The 15,000-nt window shown below is 43.0% G+C and overlaps 1 protein-coding gene across 1 annotated transcript in view; it reads right to left on the bottom strand.

Annotated features, from left to right (window-relative positions):
- The window catches only part of chuk (component of inhibitor of nuclear factor kappa B kinase complex), a 28,081-nt gene extending 24,306 nt beyond the window's left edge, over window positions 1-3,775 (bottom strand). Inside the window, exons 1-3 of the mRNA XM_063191753.1 lie at window positions 3,196-3,775; window positions 1,967-2,078; window positions 410-504 (exon numbers count right to left, since the gene is read on the bottom strand). Of these exons, the coding sequence (XP_063047823.1) occupies window positions 410-504; window positions 1,967-2,077 (206 nt within the window). The 5' untranslated portion in view covers window position 2,078; window positions 3,196-3,775. The remainder of the gene's footprint in view (window positions 1-409; window positions 505-1,966; window positions 2,079-3,195) is intronic.
- Between the last annotated feature and the right edge of the window lie 11,225 nt (window positions 3,776-15,000).

Here is a 15,000-nt window from a genome sequence, read left to right as displayed (position 1 = left end):
CCCGCACACTGTTCACATTTGCATGGTTTAATGCAACGTTTCGGTCTACTGACCTTCTTCAAGCAATTCAAATTCATTGCTTGAAGAATGACTGTAATGACCAATTACAAATTTAGCTGTGGTTGTACCACCTGACGTCTGCTACTAAAAAGCGTCACTAACCCACTTACGTTTTCATCATCGAGATCTCGCGACTCCATTGGAATGCGTGTATGTGCACTGTATGTGACTGTGACTCTGTGTGTGTGTGTGTGTGTGTGTGTGTGTGTGTGTGTGTGTGTGTGTGTGTGTGTGTGTGTGTGTGTGTGTGTGTGTGTGTGACTGTGTGTGTGACTGTGTGTGTGTGTGTGTGTGTGTGTGTGTGTGTGTGTGTGTGTGTGTGTGTGTGTGTGTGTGTGTGTGTGCCTACTTTTTCATGATCTGAATCTCGCGACTCCATCTGTCCTTGTTCTTGGCGTTCAGCTCCAGACGACACAGCTTCACCGCAATCTTATCGCTGTTCTCCTGCAAACACACACACAAATACGGTCACGCACAGTTACACGTACACGTACATGCACACAAACACACAAAACACTGGTCACACACAAACACCCCTACCCATGCTGGTCTCTCACTCACTAACTCATGCTGGTGTCTCTGCCACACACACACACACACACACACACACACACACACACACACACACACACTCACACACACACACACACACACACACACACACACACACACACACACACACACACACACACACACACACACACACGCACGCACGAAACAGTTGGGCCAGGTGTCCTCACTGTGTGTTGGTATTGGGAAAGTGAAAGTGAAAGACAAAGTCCCGGTGGGAAACTCCCATTGCCATTATGACAGTTTGGGCAGTCATGGGTTAGGGCGTCAGACTTGTAGCCCATAGGTTGCCGGTTCGATTCCCGACCCGCCAGGGAAGTAATCAACCAGTGCTCTCCCCCATCCTCCTCCATGACTGAGGTACCCTGAGCATGGTACTGTCCCGTCTCACTGCTCCCCAGGGGCGCCATTGAGGACCAATTTTGTTGTGTGCAGTGTTCACTTGTGTGCTGTGGAGTGCTGTGTCACAATGACAATGGGAGTTGGAGTTTCCCAAATGGGCTTTCACTTTCACTTTCACTTCACATAGCATGTCATGGTACACAGTAAACACAACATTGCACACAACATTGCATACATTATATGCCTCAGCCATACAAGAGGGCCTTCTGCAGGGGGACAGCGCAATTTTCAGAGTGGCTGGGGAAAGTGCTGAATATTCACTCCTCCCTCCCACCTGACGGTGTAGGGCAGGGTTTCCCAAACTGGGGTGCGTGCACCCCTGGAGGTGCCTGTCCTGCTACAAGGGGGTGCGTGAGCTGAATTGGGCAATGGCATATATGTGTGTTTTTATACAGCATTAATAAACATTAAGTATTTTTTAATTGAATGGTGAATTGTATGCTGGAAGAAACATCAAGTCTATTGGAAATAAGGATTTCCCATATGACTCTGCATAATTTGCCATGATTTGTGCAGTGAAGCCATACTTAAGTGGCCATCAGCACACCAAAACATTTGCTTAGGGGGTGCGCGAACCACATTGAAATGTACAAGGGGGTGCACAAGGAAAAAAGTTTGGGAACCGCTGGTGTAGGGAATCAAATTCAAGCCAGACAAACATATACATGTGACTGAGCACACACACGCACAAATGTGTGCGAGCACAGTTTGGAAGGGAGGTTTACTAATGTTCTATCGCCAAACTCAGCTGGTTGGCATCCGTTGGCTGCACTGGTACAGGTAAAAGTATCCAAAGCCACCCATGCTCATCCTTAACACACACACACACACACACACACACACACACACACACACACACACACACACACACACACACACACACACACACACACACACACACACACACACACACACACACACACACAATCCTCACCGTGTGCTGGTACAGATAAACGTGACCAAATCCGCCCGTGCCCAGTCTCTCCTTCATCACCCAGGCACCACACACCTGGTTTTTGTTCTGACAGAAGGGAGGCTTGTCCATGCTGAGAGAGAGAGAGAGAGAGAGAGAGAGAGAGAGAGAGAATGTGTGAATGTGGAGATTAGTAAATATCAAGATGGATCAAATGCCACAGCCATTCTTCTTCAATAAAATTAATTCATCATTGTATAAAAAAATTACATCCGAGATAATAATTAAAAAAAAACAATACAGTAACATATTACAGGCTATATAAGCAAAAGACATTCAAATTTCACAATTTAATACAACCTGCTATATTGTGTCACAGGGGTTTTGTTATTTAAAATTGCCCATGTTGAGGTCAATAAAGAGGCCATACATTTATCCTCAGCTTTTAGCCAGTGTAAAGAAGAGTGCATATGTGTAATGCTGGTATAGTGTGAGCATTGGAGAATTCGTCTTGCTGCCTTGTTTTGCACTACCTGTAGTTTGGCTAGGTGTGTTCTACATGCATTAGACCATACTGTGCTACAATACTCCATCTGACTCAGAACCAAGGCGCTTATTACTCTTTTCATTAATTCTTGTGTGATGATATTCCTACATCTTCTGACCAATGCCAGGGCGCAACTCATTTTATTCACTATCTCATCTATTTGTTTTGACCACTTCAATCTACTGTCTAAAATTACACCCAGTAACTTTGTTTCCTTCACTTTTTCAATAGGTGTTTTGTTTATAGAGAGCTGAATCACTGGGTCATTTTTTAAAGAATAGTATGATCCATATAAAATGCTTTTTGTTTTAGCTATATTAAGGACAAGCTTTTTCTGTTTCACCCAAACTTCAACTTTGTGTAACACATCAATTAATGCCTCTGTTAGACATGATATGGACATGGCAGAAGCATACAATGTTGTGTCATCAGCATACATTGCAACCTTTGCATCTTTTAGCAAATGGAAGGTCATTGGTGAAGATAGAAAACATTAACGGGCCCAAACAACTGATTTGCGGTATCCCGCATTCAATGTCTCGTCCATCAGAAGAACAACCGTTAAAGTAAACCAGCTGTGCTAAAGTTTAAGTGGTATCACCACCATAAGGCTAACATAGGCCTGGCACCCATAGGACAAAGCAGTAGGCTGGTGCTTAACATTTATTGAGACATGCAGTGATACCTGTTGCAGGTCACCTACCTTACTGAAGTCTTCGGTCTTCTGATTTAGAGACTTGTCAACATCTTACACTGACATCATACGAGCTAAGAGTTAGCTATCAAGAACGATAGGTGTCAATGCTTCTCAAAGTGTCATTTTTCCATTCATGTTATCACATCGTAGACAGAGGTTCTGATACCAAAACGTCGGTAAAACAAGCTAGCTTTTTCAACAACCGACTCAAATGTGTGAATGTTACTGAAGACCAGTCATTTATGCGACCAAATTAACGATTGTTATTCGCCTACAAGTCGTAAGCTTCACGTAAACAAACCTGTGGCTAATGTTAGCAATATGGCTAACATGAACTGGGTCAGGCAGGCAGGCTTTAGCTGTCTACCAACACACCAGGCGATAGCTTCTTTGTGTTAGTAACGAAAGATCAAACGGTCATCTATACACGCCTGTTACAGCAAGGCTTTCTAATCATAACCATAAACAAGATTAGCAGTATTGTCGAGTGCCACACGTAGAGATAGGACCAAAAAAAATCACTTAGCATGCCACTTTCCCAGACAAACGCTGGGTACTCACAGGAACTGTGGTCATGGTGCGCATGCGTTGTGGAAACTCCTCTGTCATCGACTTGTCAACATGCTTGTCAATCGCTGATAGAGATTCAGCCGCAGCTTTCTGTAGACGAGCTAGGTGTTGCGCATTGAAGGCATAGCCATTTCACTGATTCAGCGACGGTAGACTAGTTTGTCACACAACAACCCATTGATATCAGATATTGGTGTGGATATTATGTCATCAATTGTAATATTATGTATTTAATAGGCCTACCGGTGCACACAGACCCACCTGAAGTTGGCAGCTCAGACAGCTGTGGGGGGCGCCATGGTTCTGCAAATGAGAGATAGGCCTATGTTGCTGTAATAGCTTGCCTTATCGTCATAGAGATAGGGTGATATGGCAATACAATAATTAATCTGAAATAAAATAAAATAAAAACACCCCCCGTGGAGGCTTTCATATTGTTTTACATGAAGGGTCATGATGGACCCAGCCTAGGAACTACCATACTGCCTTTAGTTCTACACACAATCGTTTCGATCTGAAATCTCACGTGTGATTAGGTCTGGTGTTAACCAGGCAATGATAGACCTAGAGAATGTCATTAAATGTCCTCTAGGCTGTGTGTGTGTGTGTGTGTGTGTGTGTGTGTGTGTGTGTGTGTGTGTGTGTGTGTGTGTGTGTGTGTGTGTGTGTGTGTGTGCGAGCACGCAGGCTGCCATTTGGGTGTGGGGTGGGGCAGGCTATAGGCCTAGTCACCCTTCTGGTTTTGACTTATCCACTTTTAATTCCATATAGGCTATCTTAATCTGAAATGTATTCCCTCTGGTTTTTAAACAAATCACACCCAGTGTGTGTGTGTGTGTGTGTGTGTGTGTGTGTGTGTGTGTGTGTGTGTGTGTGTGTGTGCGTGTGTGCGTGCGTGTGTGTGTGCGTGTATGCGCGTGCGTGCGTGCGTGTGTGCATGCTCTGTCGTTTCTTTATAGGAGTGATTCTACAAATCGACTGCGCTTTTAAGTCCATGGATTTTATTTGCCAATTCCACTAACTATTAACTGCATCCAATGATGTTTTGGACATTAGAAAACATTTATCTTTCATATAATACAGAAAGTGTAGACATGGCATTATTTCCCTCAGCAAGAATGAATATTTAATACTGGTTTTGGGCATTCCAAATGTCAGATTCAGTCTTCATATTAGCATGTAAAGAAACTTGTTTTGCCCAAGACGATTGCAAATGTTGATTCACAGTAATCATCACAATATGACAAAACTGTCAGAAAGACCACTGTCCTTTCCATTATACATGAAATTTACCATTTTGTGTGTGTCCACGAAAACGGTGTTAACCGTGTCACAGTCTGAAACCCCCTCCATAAATCAGTAATGGTTTGGTCTTAGGCCATACGAATAACATCACGTGATGTCATAACCTCTTTGGCAGGATATGGGAAGACTTTTTGGTAAGTTTTGAGCTCCATCCTTCCATAATTTAATCCATTCTTTTTCATGTTCTCATAGCGGGAAAATTGCCTGTCAACTGTGTTATCAACATATTCATAAGAATCTGAATTAGAAATCACATGTAGAAAAACACAGATAAAGCATACAAATACATTAATTGATTAAGGTGTTGTGGTGGAACTTCTGAGGTCCTCAGTTAGCACAACACCATAAAAATGGCTGAAATGTCAACCGTGTTACCGTCAATGGTGTTACAATTAGCTATGATAGTCAGGGTTGCCAGATGAGGCTGATGATTTCCAGCCCAAAAAATGTTCAAAACCCGCCTAGAAGCACAAAATCCCGCCCAATTCTTTTGATTTCTATGGCAAAAAGTGGGCGGGTTTTTCTGATAAATGCCATTTTTACCCGCACACGGTCATCCTAAGCAGTCCAATTGTGCGGGAACCAGCCCAATCTGGCAACGCTGATGACAGTGGAGGAGGAGTATGTTTTTGCCAATTTATCTCCATATTGACAGACAAACAAACAAAATAATTTGTGTTCTAGGGAGATGGGTTCGTCTGCTCTGTTTTTTTCTCCTAAAAAAGTGCAGACTTGTTCCTCTGCACTGTTGACCGTAACACAGTTGAGTAACACGGTTGACTGTTTTGAAAGTGTTTTTGAGCTATTGATCCCTTATGTGTTGAAAAAATCATATGAACAGACACTAGGGATTATCTCTGGAGAAGGAAGTCTTGTGTAAGGAGGGCGACTAAATTCAAATCAGACGTTACAGGGATTTATAATGAAAAATGTGCCAGTCTGTATCACAGTGAATCATAAAATCCTACTTATGAAGCTCAACAATCACATTTTCTATATCAGTTGCACAGATTAATGACAACATTATTGCTAAGGGACATAAGCACTTTCAAACGTATGTTGTTTCAACTCTGTAGTATTTGTATATATGTTTGAAATGACATAGTATTTGTCCATAACACTGTTGACAAAATAATCAAGCAAATGTTCGCTTTCATTAGAGTATTTATCAAATGATTTAAGATTAAGCTTGGCAATTTGTTTGTTTGGAAACTTAAATATATACACTATGTAAACATCTAGGTCATTTAGTTGAAAAAAAATACTGATAATTGACATTTTGCTTTTGCCAAAAGCGTAGGGGAATTGTAGAATCACTCATAGGCCTACACTGAGTCAGCCTTGAGGATTCCCACACTGGAGTTAGGAATGGAATGGTAGCGTTAACCACCACATAGCCTACGTACATCATTGTCCATTACTCAGCAAGGACATCAGGGTTTTTTGTAATTTGATATACTTTATTTGATGTCACATTACAAAGCAGATTCCAAAAGAAAAAATCAAAATGCTTTCATTTTCAAAACTTTCTGTCTGGTAGGCCTATAAAGCATTGTGCAAAGACATCAAATCAGTTGTTAAAGCCAAGCAGTCGTTTTGTGGAAAATATGTGCTTATTTAAGCCTATGTGCGCGTACACATTTCACCTTTGCAACACATAGTTATTTTTCTGGTGGTTTTCTGGTGGTTCTTCATATTGTTTTCCTTTTTGTTGCTGTTTGTGCTTCCAAAACATGCCTTGGTATGCTGTTTAAAATCTGTATATCATTTAGCATTCATGTTAATGCGCCACATGAGTAAGAAGACCATAGCCAAAGCACTATTGCACCCCTTACCATCATATACTATGCTGTCTTTTAGACTGACCTAAAGCTGAAATATTCATCTTCTGTGTAACCTGGAAGGTGCTTGACTCCATTATTTAAAAAAAAGGATGAAATATTTTCTGTTCTGTAATCAGAGGACAGTTTCAGGACAGTAGTTTCACATGCCTTCTGGGCCCATCTAGAATGATCTTCTTTGCCGCATGCAACACGGTTAAATGTCTGTATCGTGTATTCATCAAGCGTTGTGTTTATGGTACGTTTTTCCATATTACAGAACATTACAGAAATAGGCCTCATATGCCTGAAATTTTGATAATTCAATCTTTATGTGTAATAGATCAGTAATTAGTCCCTCAAATTCGCTCCTGAGTGATACAGCCTCTGTGATGGTCTTTTATTTGTGCATTCATGTTGGCAGTCAGTAGTTCCTTTTAAAATGGTCGTCCTTGTCTTATTTTGTAGAATTATCCAACTATAACCGTTTTGGCCCTGTCCCAACTTTTTGCAGATTTGTTGCATGGGTCAAAAATCGGAATAAACACTTATTTTCATTAAATCAATACTTGAGCCTCCCTTTAACAGTTGATATGTTGACCTTGTTCTATTGTCCATGTTATGAATGGATTGAAAATGTATTCACAAAATACCAAGTGTCCCAACGTTTATGTAATTCGGTTGTGCAAATAAACCATTGGGAACCAAATCTGCAGAATAGTCCGACCAATATTATGACCAAAAAATATCTGGTGATGAGGATGCAGCCTCAGGGGAAACCCTTTTAGCTCAGACAGAGTAACATTGTGTTCTGCTTGCAAAAAATAGAGCAAGCGCCATTCATGTACTCTCGTTGACGTGTGTGGTCTGTGGTGCTGTGCCTCAGAATCGTCCATACTATACGTGGGAAACACTGCTTTTCTTCCAGTCCCTATGCTGATATGGTGCAGTAGGCCTACTTAGTAGGCACACACACACACACACACACACACACACACACACACACACACACACACACACACACACACACACACACACACACACACACACACACACACACACACACACACACACACAGACAGGGGTGCCGACAGGGGGGGACAAAGGGGACATTTGTCCTGGGCCCAAGGAGAAATGGGGCCCAGAATTAATTCCTCATTACATTGCATCTATTGGGCAGGGGGGCCCTTTCAGATGACTTTGTCCCGTGCCTGGCCAAAGCTGTCAGCGGCCCTGCACACACACACACACACACACACACACACACACACACACAGGTATGCGCTCTCTCTCTCTCTCTCACACACACACACACACACACACACACACACACACACACACACACACACACACACACACACACACACACACACACACACACACAGTTTATTTATTTGCCATGCCAGCCATCTTCAGCACCATCTTCCGCATTATCGTTGCCACTATAAAACGCCACCGTTTCCAAACAGCAAACCGCAACGGGGAAGTAGCTCGCTTTATTTGGGTCCACAGGAAGTGAGTCATTCCTTAGCTTCCTGGTGAGTCTGTGTCTTCTGACATCACTTCCTGTGAGAGCAAGCAGTGGGGCTGCTTCTGGCAACCCTGTAGCAACCCAATGTAAGTAGGCTGCCGGATGTGAGTGCCCGGATATCCGCCCGAGTATTTACGTCTATTTTACCTCAGCTACTTGATTTCGGTCGTGTATTTACGACAGTTTAACCTCAGCTACTTGATTTCGGTCCGATTTGAGTCTGACTGAAGATGGAAGGGACACATGCCGTGCGTAAAGAGCCCACAGCACATCGCCGTTTCGGCGACACCAGAGAGTTCCTTGATCTCCCAATCAAAAGAATAGGCCCGGTGACCAATAACATCAAAATAATAATAAAAAAATAATAAAATGAAATTATAACTTAAAACCGAATTGATTTGGGTGTGAAAATTAAACTGTCTCCACCGGGCACCCAAAGGGAATCCATCAAAAGATAACGGCGTTACTTTCTCGTCGGCATTATTTTGTTTTTATTATCCAGGAGGACTGAGCTGAAAACTGCAGCAGTCATCTTGCACAGTTCTAGCTGCTCTGAAGCACGTGCGTGTCTAAGCAAATCATCCTGCCCATTCGCAATGTTAAATAAAAAGTTTTGCACAAGACTAGATGCACTGTCACAGACACTGGAATAGCCCGTTTCGGAAGGCATTAAAGTCACGAGTTTACCCAGTCTAATAGCTAGCACTCGGGAAGTTTCTGAGTTTTACTCCTTACATTAGTGAAATATAACATCAGGATATCCTACAAGTAAAAGAATATCTGGGCATAGCCTTCTCTCTGAGTTAGAAAACAGCAGCTATGCCGCATGTGTTATTATTTGGTGGTGCAAAAACAACACGCGAAACCATGCCGCATATTGTGCCATTATTATTGGTGATGCCGAAACAACAAAGCCAGCTAGATTGGTGACTAGAGCCTGCCTAGTACATTTAGACATAGCCTACTCATTTGATTGTGCATGCCATGTACATTTAAAAGTGTCAGTGCAGAATTAAACTGGGCGCTGAATATAAATACCGGTATTGGAGCCATTCTCGCTCCGTGTCTAGATACAGTCAGAGGCGCGCGCGCGCACGCTCTTATTTATGAAAATATCCTAAAACGGTCACAACATCAGAGGACCTTCGTGGTGGAGGATACTTGCGGCGGGGGCCGAGACCGAGTTGTTACGGGACACTCTTAATATTATTGAAGGGACACCATGCTCGATAGGCCTACTTTACCCGGTCTAAATGTAGCACTCGAAAAGTTATGCCGCATATTGTGCAGATTATATTATGCCAACAACACGGGAAACTAGGCACATTGGAGACTAGAGCCTATAATTTAGACATAACATATTCATTTGATTGTGCTACGTAAACTTAAAAGTGTCAGTACAGAATCAAACGCGACGCTGAAATATTGGAGCCAGTATGTAACTTCGTGTCCGGTGGATATTGTGCAGAGGTGTGTGCGCGCGCACAACTAATTTCTCTCCCATCTCTTTGCTCATCAAGCCTCCGATCTCCAAAAAGACACGGGCACTCAGGATAGCTGTTTACACGAGCTGTTTAAATAATGTGATGCACGTTCTTCATGACATGGCATGGTTTGGCCACCCTAAATTCAACATGACTGCATTCGCACATATCGTTTAAACATCCATGATGAAATTGTCACTCTTAATGTGAAAGTATTGGATATGAAAAAAGACCCTAAAATGGTCACAACACCAGAGGACCCGTGGTGGTGTGGTGGATATTTGCGGCGGGGGCTGAGGCCGAGTTGTTATGGTAGGCTACAATTAATTATAGAAGGGACAGTCAGGCGACACAGCGCGACTCACATAGGGTAGCTGTGATACCGCAAAGCATTCCTGATGGTGGAAATGAATGCAAATGCATGCAAATACTCGGGCGGATATCCGGGCACTCACATCCGGCAGCCTACTTACATTGGGTTGCTACAAACCCAATGTAAGTAGGCTGCCGGATGTGAGTGCCCGGATATCCGCCCGAGTATTTACGTCTATTTTACCTCAGCTACTCGATTCCGGTCGTGTATTTACGACAGTTTAACCTCAGCTACTTGATTTCGGTCGGATTTGAGTCTGACTGAAGATGGAAGGGACATAGGTGCCGTGCGTAAAGAGCCCACAGCGCATCGCCGTTTCGGCGACACCAGAGAGTTCCTTGATCTCCCAATCAAAAGAATAGCCCCGGTGACCAATAACATCAATATAATAATAATTATAATAATTAAAAAAATGAAATCATAACTTAAAACCGAATTGATTTGGGTGTGAAAATTAAACTGTCTCAACCGGGCACCCAAAGGGAATCCATCAAAAGATAACGGCGTCACAGACAGGAATAGCCCGTTTCGGAAGAGTTTACCCAGTCTAAATGTAGCTAGCACTCGGGAAGTTTCTGATTTTTACTCCTTACATTAGTGAAACATAACATCAGGATATCCTACAAGTTAAAAGAATATCTGGGCATAGCCTTCTCTCTGAGTTAGAAAACAGCAGCTATGCCGCATATTGTGTAGTTATTATTTGGTGGTGCAAAAACAATACGCGAAACCATGCCGCATATTGTGCCATTATTATTGGTGATGCCGAAACAACAAAGCCAGATTGGTGACTAGAGCCTGCCTAGTACATTTAAACATAGCCTACTCATTTGATTGTGCCGTACCGTACATTTAAAAGTGTCAGTGCAGAATTAAACTGGGCGCGGAATATAAATATTGGAGCCATTCTCCCTCCGTGTCTAGATACAGTCAGAGGCGCGCGCGCACGCTCTTATTTCTGTATTATATGAAAATATCCTAAAACGGTCACAACATCAGAGGACCTTCGTGGTGGAGGATACTTGCGGCGGGGGCCGAGACCGAGTTGTTACGGGACACTCTTAATATTATTGAAGGGACAGACCATGCTCGATACTTTACCCGGTCTAAATGTATCACTCGAAAAGTTATGCCGCATATTTGTGCAGATTATTTTGTGATGCCAACAACACGTGAAACTAGGCACATTGGAGACTAGAGTCTATCATTTAGACATAGCCTATTCATTCAAACTTAAAATTGTCAGCACAGAATCAAACGGGACGCTGAAATATTGGAGCCAGTAACTTCGTGTCCGGTGGATATTGTGAGCTGTAGCCTACGCGCGCACAATTAATTTCTCTCCTATCTCTTTGCTCCTCAAGCCTCCGATCTCCAAAAACACACGGGCACTCAGGATAACTGTTTCACGAGCTGTTTAAATAATGTGATGCACGTTCTTCATGACATGGCATGGTTTGGCCACCCTAAATTCAACATAACTGCATTCGCACATCTCGTTAAAACATCCATGATGGAATGGTCACTCTTAATGTGCAAGTATTAGATATGAAAAAAAAAAATCCTAAAACGGTCACAACACCAGAGGACCCGTGGTGGTGTGGTGGATATTTGCGGCGGGGCCCGAGGCCGAGTTGTTACGGTAGGCTACACTCATATTATAGAAGGGACAGTCCTTGAAGGGTAGTTTATGCCTCGAGATCAGCGTCACTGCATCATGATGCAGTGAGCCGCGCAGTTAACGTAGTGAAGCCCCCCCCATCACGCAGGTACTCTGGGGCACCTCCCCAAAATTGTGTCTCGACGCAGGGAGCGACGGCGTGAAAGGGCGAAAATAGGTCTCTGATTGGTCCTCTCGACCAGCCTGCTCTGTCCTCGAGTCGAGAACAAGCGCTACTTCCTTGTTCTAACCTTCGTCGGTCTACGGACTGTGAGCTCTTCATTAAATAAGTTGCCCGTGCTTTGTTGTTTGATTTATTTACACGAACCGAAGACAACACATGCGCTTGCAAGTTACGACGCTGAAGTTATTTGGACAGTTGAACAGTGGTTCCGAGGTCGAGGAAACATTCCGCTTCGTCCTCGACAAATGAGCCACTTCTTTGTTCCAAACTACTACTGTGGCTGCCAGTGCGATCAAACATGCACGTGATATAAAGATTTAATGTTTCATTTTCATTCTCGTCGAGTCTGTGATGCTAAAAAACAACCGACACGTCTAGTTTACTCTTTGTATTGAAGGCAGTTTCAGCGTGGAATGACATCGCGCAGACCGTGCTTCAAAACAGGGCATAAACAAGAATTAACTGCATCATGGCTGCGTCAAGCTCACTCTGTGGCACGAGTAGGAAGCATAACTGAGTCAGGCGACACAGCGCGACTCACATCGGGTAGCTGTGGTACCGCAAAGCATTCCTGATAGTGGAAATGAATGCAAATGCGTGCAAATACTCGGGCGGATATCCGTGCACTCACATCCGGCAGCCTACTTACATTGGGTTGCTACAATGCTTCTGGCAACAGCACAGCAGTGGTGAGGGAATGTGGAGAGCGTGAGAAGAGGAGAAAGAAAGAAATGAAATGTGGTTACAAGTCATAGATCCTCCTGTGGCCTATACAGACTTGTGACACAAGGCTCCTTGGGCTGTAACGATATTGTATCGAACTGAGAAATCATGATACGCAGTCACAATGCTGTATCGTGATGCAGGAAGGCAGTATCGTGATACGTCCTTTCAAAGTTCTGTTAATCTTCGGACCATAAAACAGCCACATGATATGACGTGATAATGCTTCCAAACTTCAAATCAATATCTTTTTTTTGTATTATTGGTAGCCTCTTGTAACCTATTATACCTATTATAAACGATCATCAAAAAGATACAAGCTTTTAACAATTGAAAGAATCTGACCAAGAAAGAACTACTTGCTCCATGGACAAATTTCTTTTAAAAAGTCGAAATAGTTGAAGTCCTTCAGTTATTGGTATTTTTTAAATCTACATTAAGATTGACAAGATATTTTTACCTGAAACTAGAAAATATACTTGCTAAGACCTTGTGTGTGTGTTTTCTTTTTGTGTAATGCCACAAGCCAAGAAGCCAAGAGTCAGGAAAGGACGGAAGGAATGAGATCAACTTGCAGACAGTATGGTGTGATTTCCGTCGTCTTTTTAGGAAGTGGTCAGACCTCTGCTGCTGCAGATGTGCAGGAGACAAGCATTATATTTTCCCCATGAGCGCCCGCTGCCCATCACTCTCTCACTGGCCTGACACATGTGGGAAAGGAGGAGTCGATGACACAGACTGTGTGTGTGTGTGTGTGTGTGTGTGTGTGTGTGTTTGTGTGTGTGCATGCGTGCGTGTGTGCATGCGTGCGTGTGTGTGCGTGTGTGTGTGTTTGTAGGAGTTGATGACAGAGATTGTGTGTATGTGTATCAGATTGTGTGTCAGCGTGTGCTTAGCGAGATGGCTTTACGATGTAGTAATTGAGTTCTAATGAACAGCTGTTGTTGTCTACAAAAACTATGGGAAAATCTATCTATTCCTCTTTTTTCTTCTTTATCCCCCTTTTCTCTGTCTCTCTCTCTCTCTCCTTCTCTTATGTCTGTCTGTCACACAGGTGGGAGAGGAGGAGTTGATTCTCTAACTCACTCATGGGGGACTCGAGATGACATGTGGGATTCTCTTAACCACTCTGCCCAATTCTCACATGCTCAATCCCACCCAACAATTAAGCCATCCATGACACACACACACACACACGCGCACGCACACACACACACACACGCGCGCGCACAAACACACACACGCGCGCGCACACACACACACACACACACACACACACACACACACACACACACACACACACACACACACACACACACACACACACACACACACACACACACACACACACACACACACACACAGATTAGAGAGCTGGGGGAATGACTCAGTTCCATTTGCCACATGGGGGGAAGCACTTGAATTAGCTCAGACGGTCTGGTGCTACCAGAGGAAGCAACCAGGCAACTTCAGTGACATCACTTCAGATATTAGACGATAAAAAACTTGGGAATCACAGATCTCCACTAAGGATTTCTCCACCTGGAACAATCAATTTCTCAGCAGTTGTACTGTTGCAAGCAACTGCGAATGGTTTGATTTTCTGTATATTGCATGCGTGTAGGCCTAGTTCTGTGTGTCCCTCCTTTGCCTATGCCTCAGTAGTTGTACACCACATTATTGTGTCAATTTGGCCAGTCTCCTAAAGAATCATCAAGGTTTATCAGAAATACATTTTTTAGGGGTTGTTTTTAGAATTTATGCTGCCCATTCAAAAAAAATGTTTTTCATGATTTTTTTTTCCCATCACCATCAATTTCTAAGTATTTAATATGAGTTGGAAATGTACACATTTTTAAATTAATGGATCTTCTCAAGGTCCGCCATTTGTAGATTACCAGTCATAGACATCTTTGGCACCAAAACCGACCATGCTTTAGTCTGACCACTAAGTATTAGGTTATCGCTTAATAAATATTCACAAAAGGATACAAATTGTGCGCAGAATGCCTAAAAAAAAATTACACAAAAATTACACTTTAAAATAATCCTGAATTATTCCAGAAAAGGGATCAGAAGCCAAGCTGCAAATGTGACACACTATCATGACACTATTTGACGCTATGACACTTCACCTACATCATCTCCACTATTATGTCAG

Source organism: Engraulis encrasicolus, chromosome 24 (assembly GCF_034702125.1).
Source record: "Engraulis encrasicolus isolate BLACKSEA-1 chromosome 24, IST_EnEncr_1.0, whole genome shotgun sequence".
NCBI classification, from domain to species: domain Eukaryota; kingdom Metazoa; phylum Chordata; class Actinopteri; order Clupeiformes; family Engraulidae; genus Engraulis; species Engraulis encrasicolus.
The sequence above is the reverse complement of the archived record's forward strand: the minus strand, read 5'-3'. Positions and strand labels throughout refer to the sequence as shown.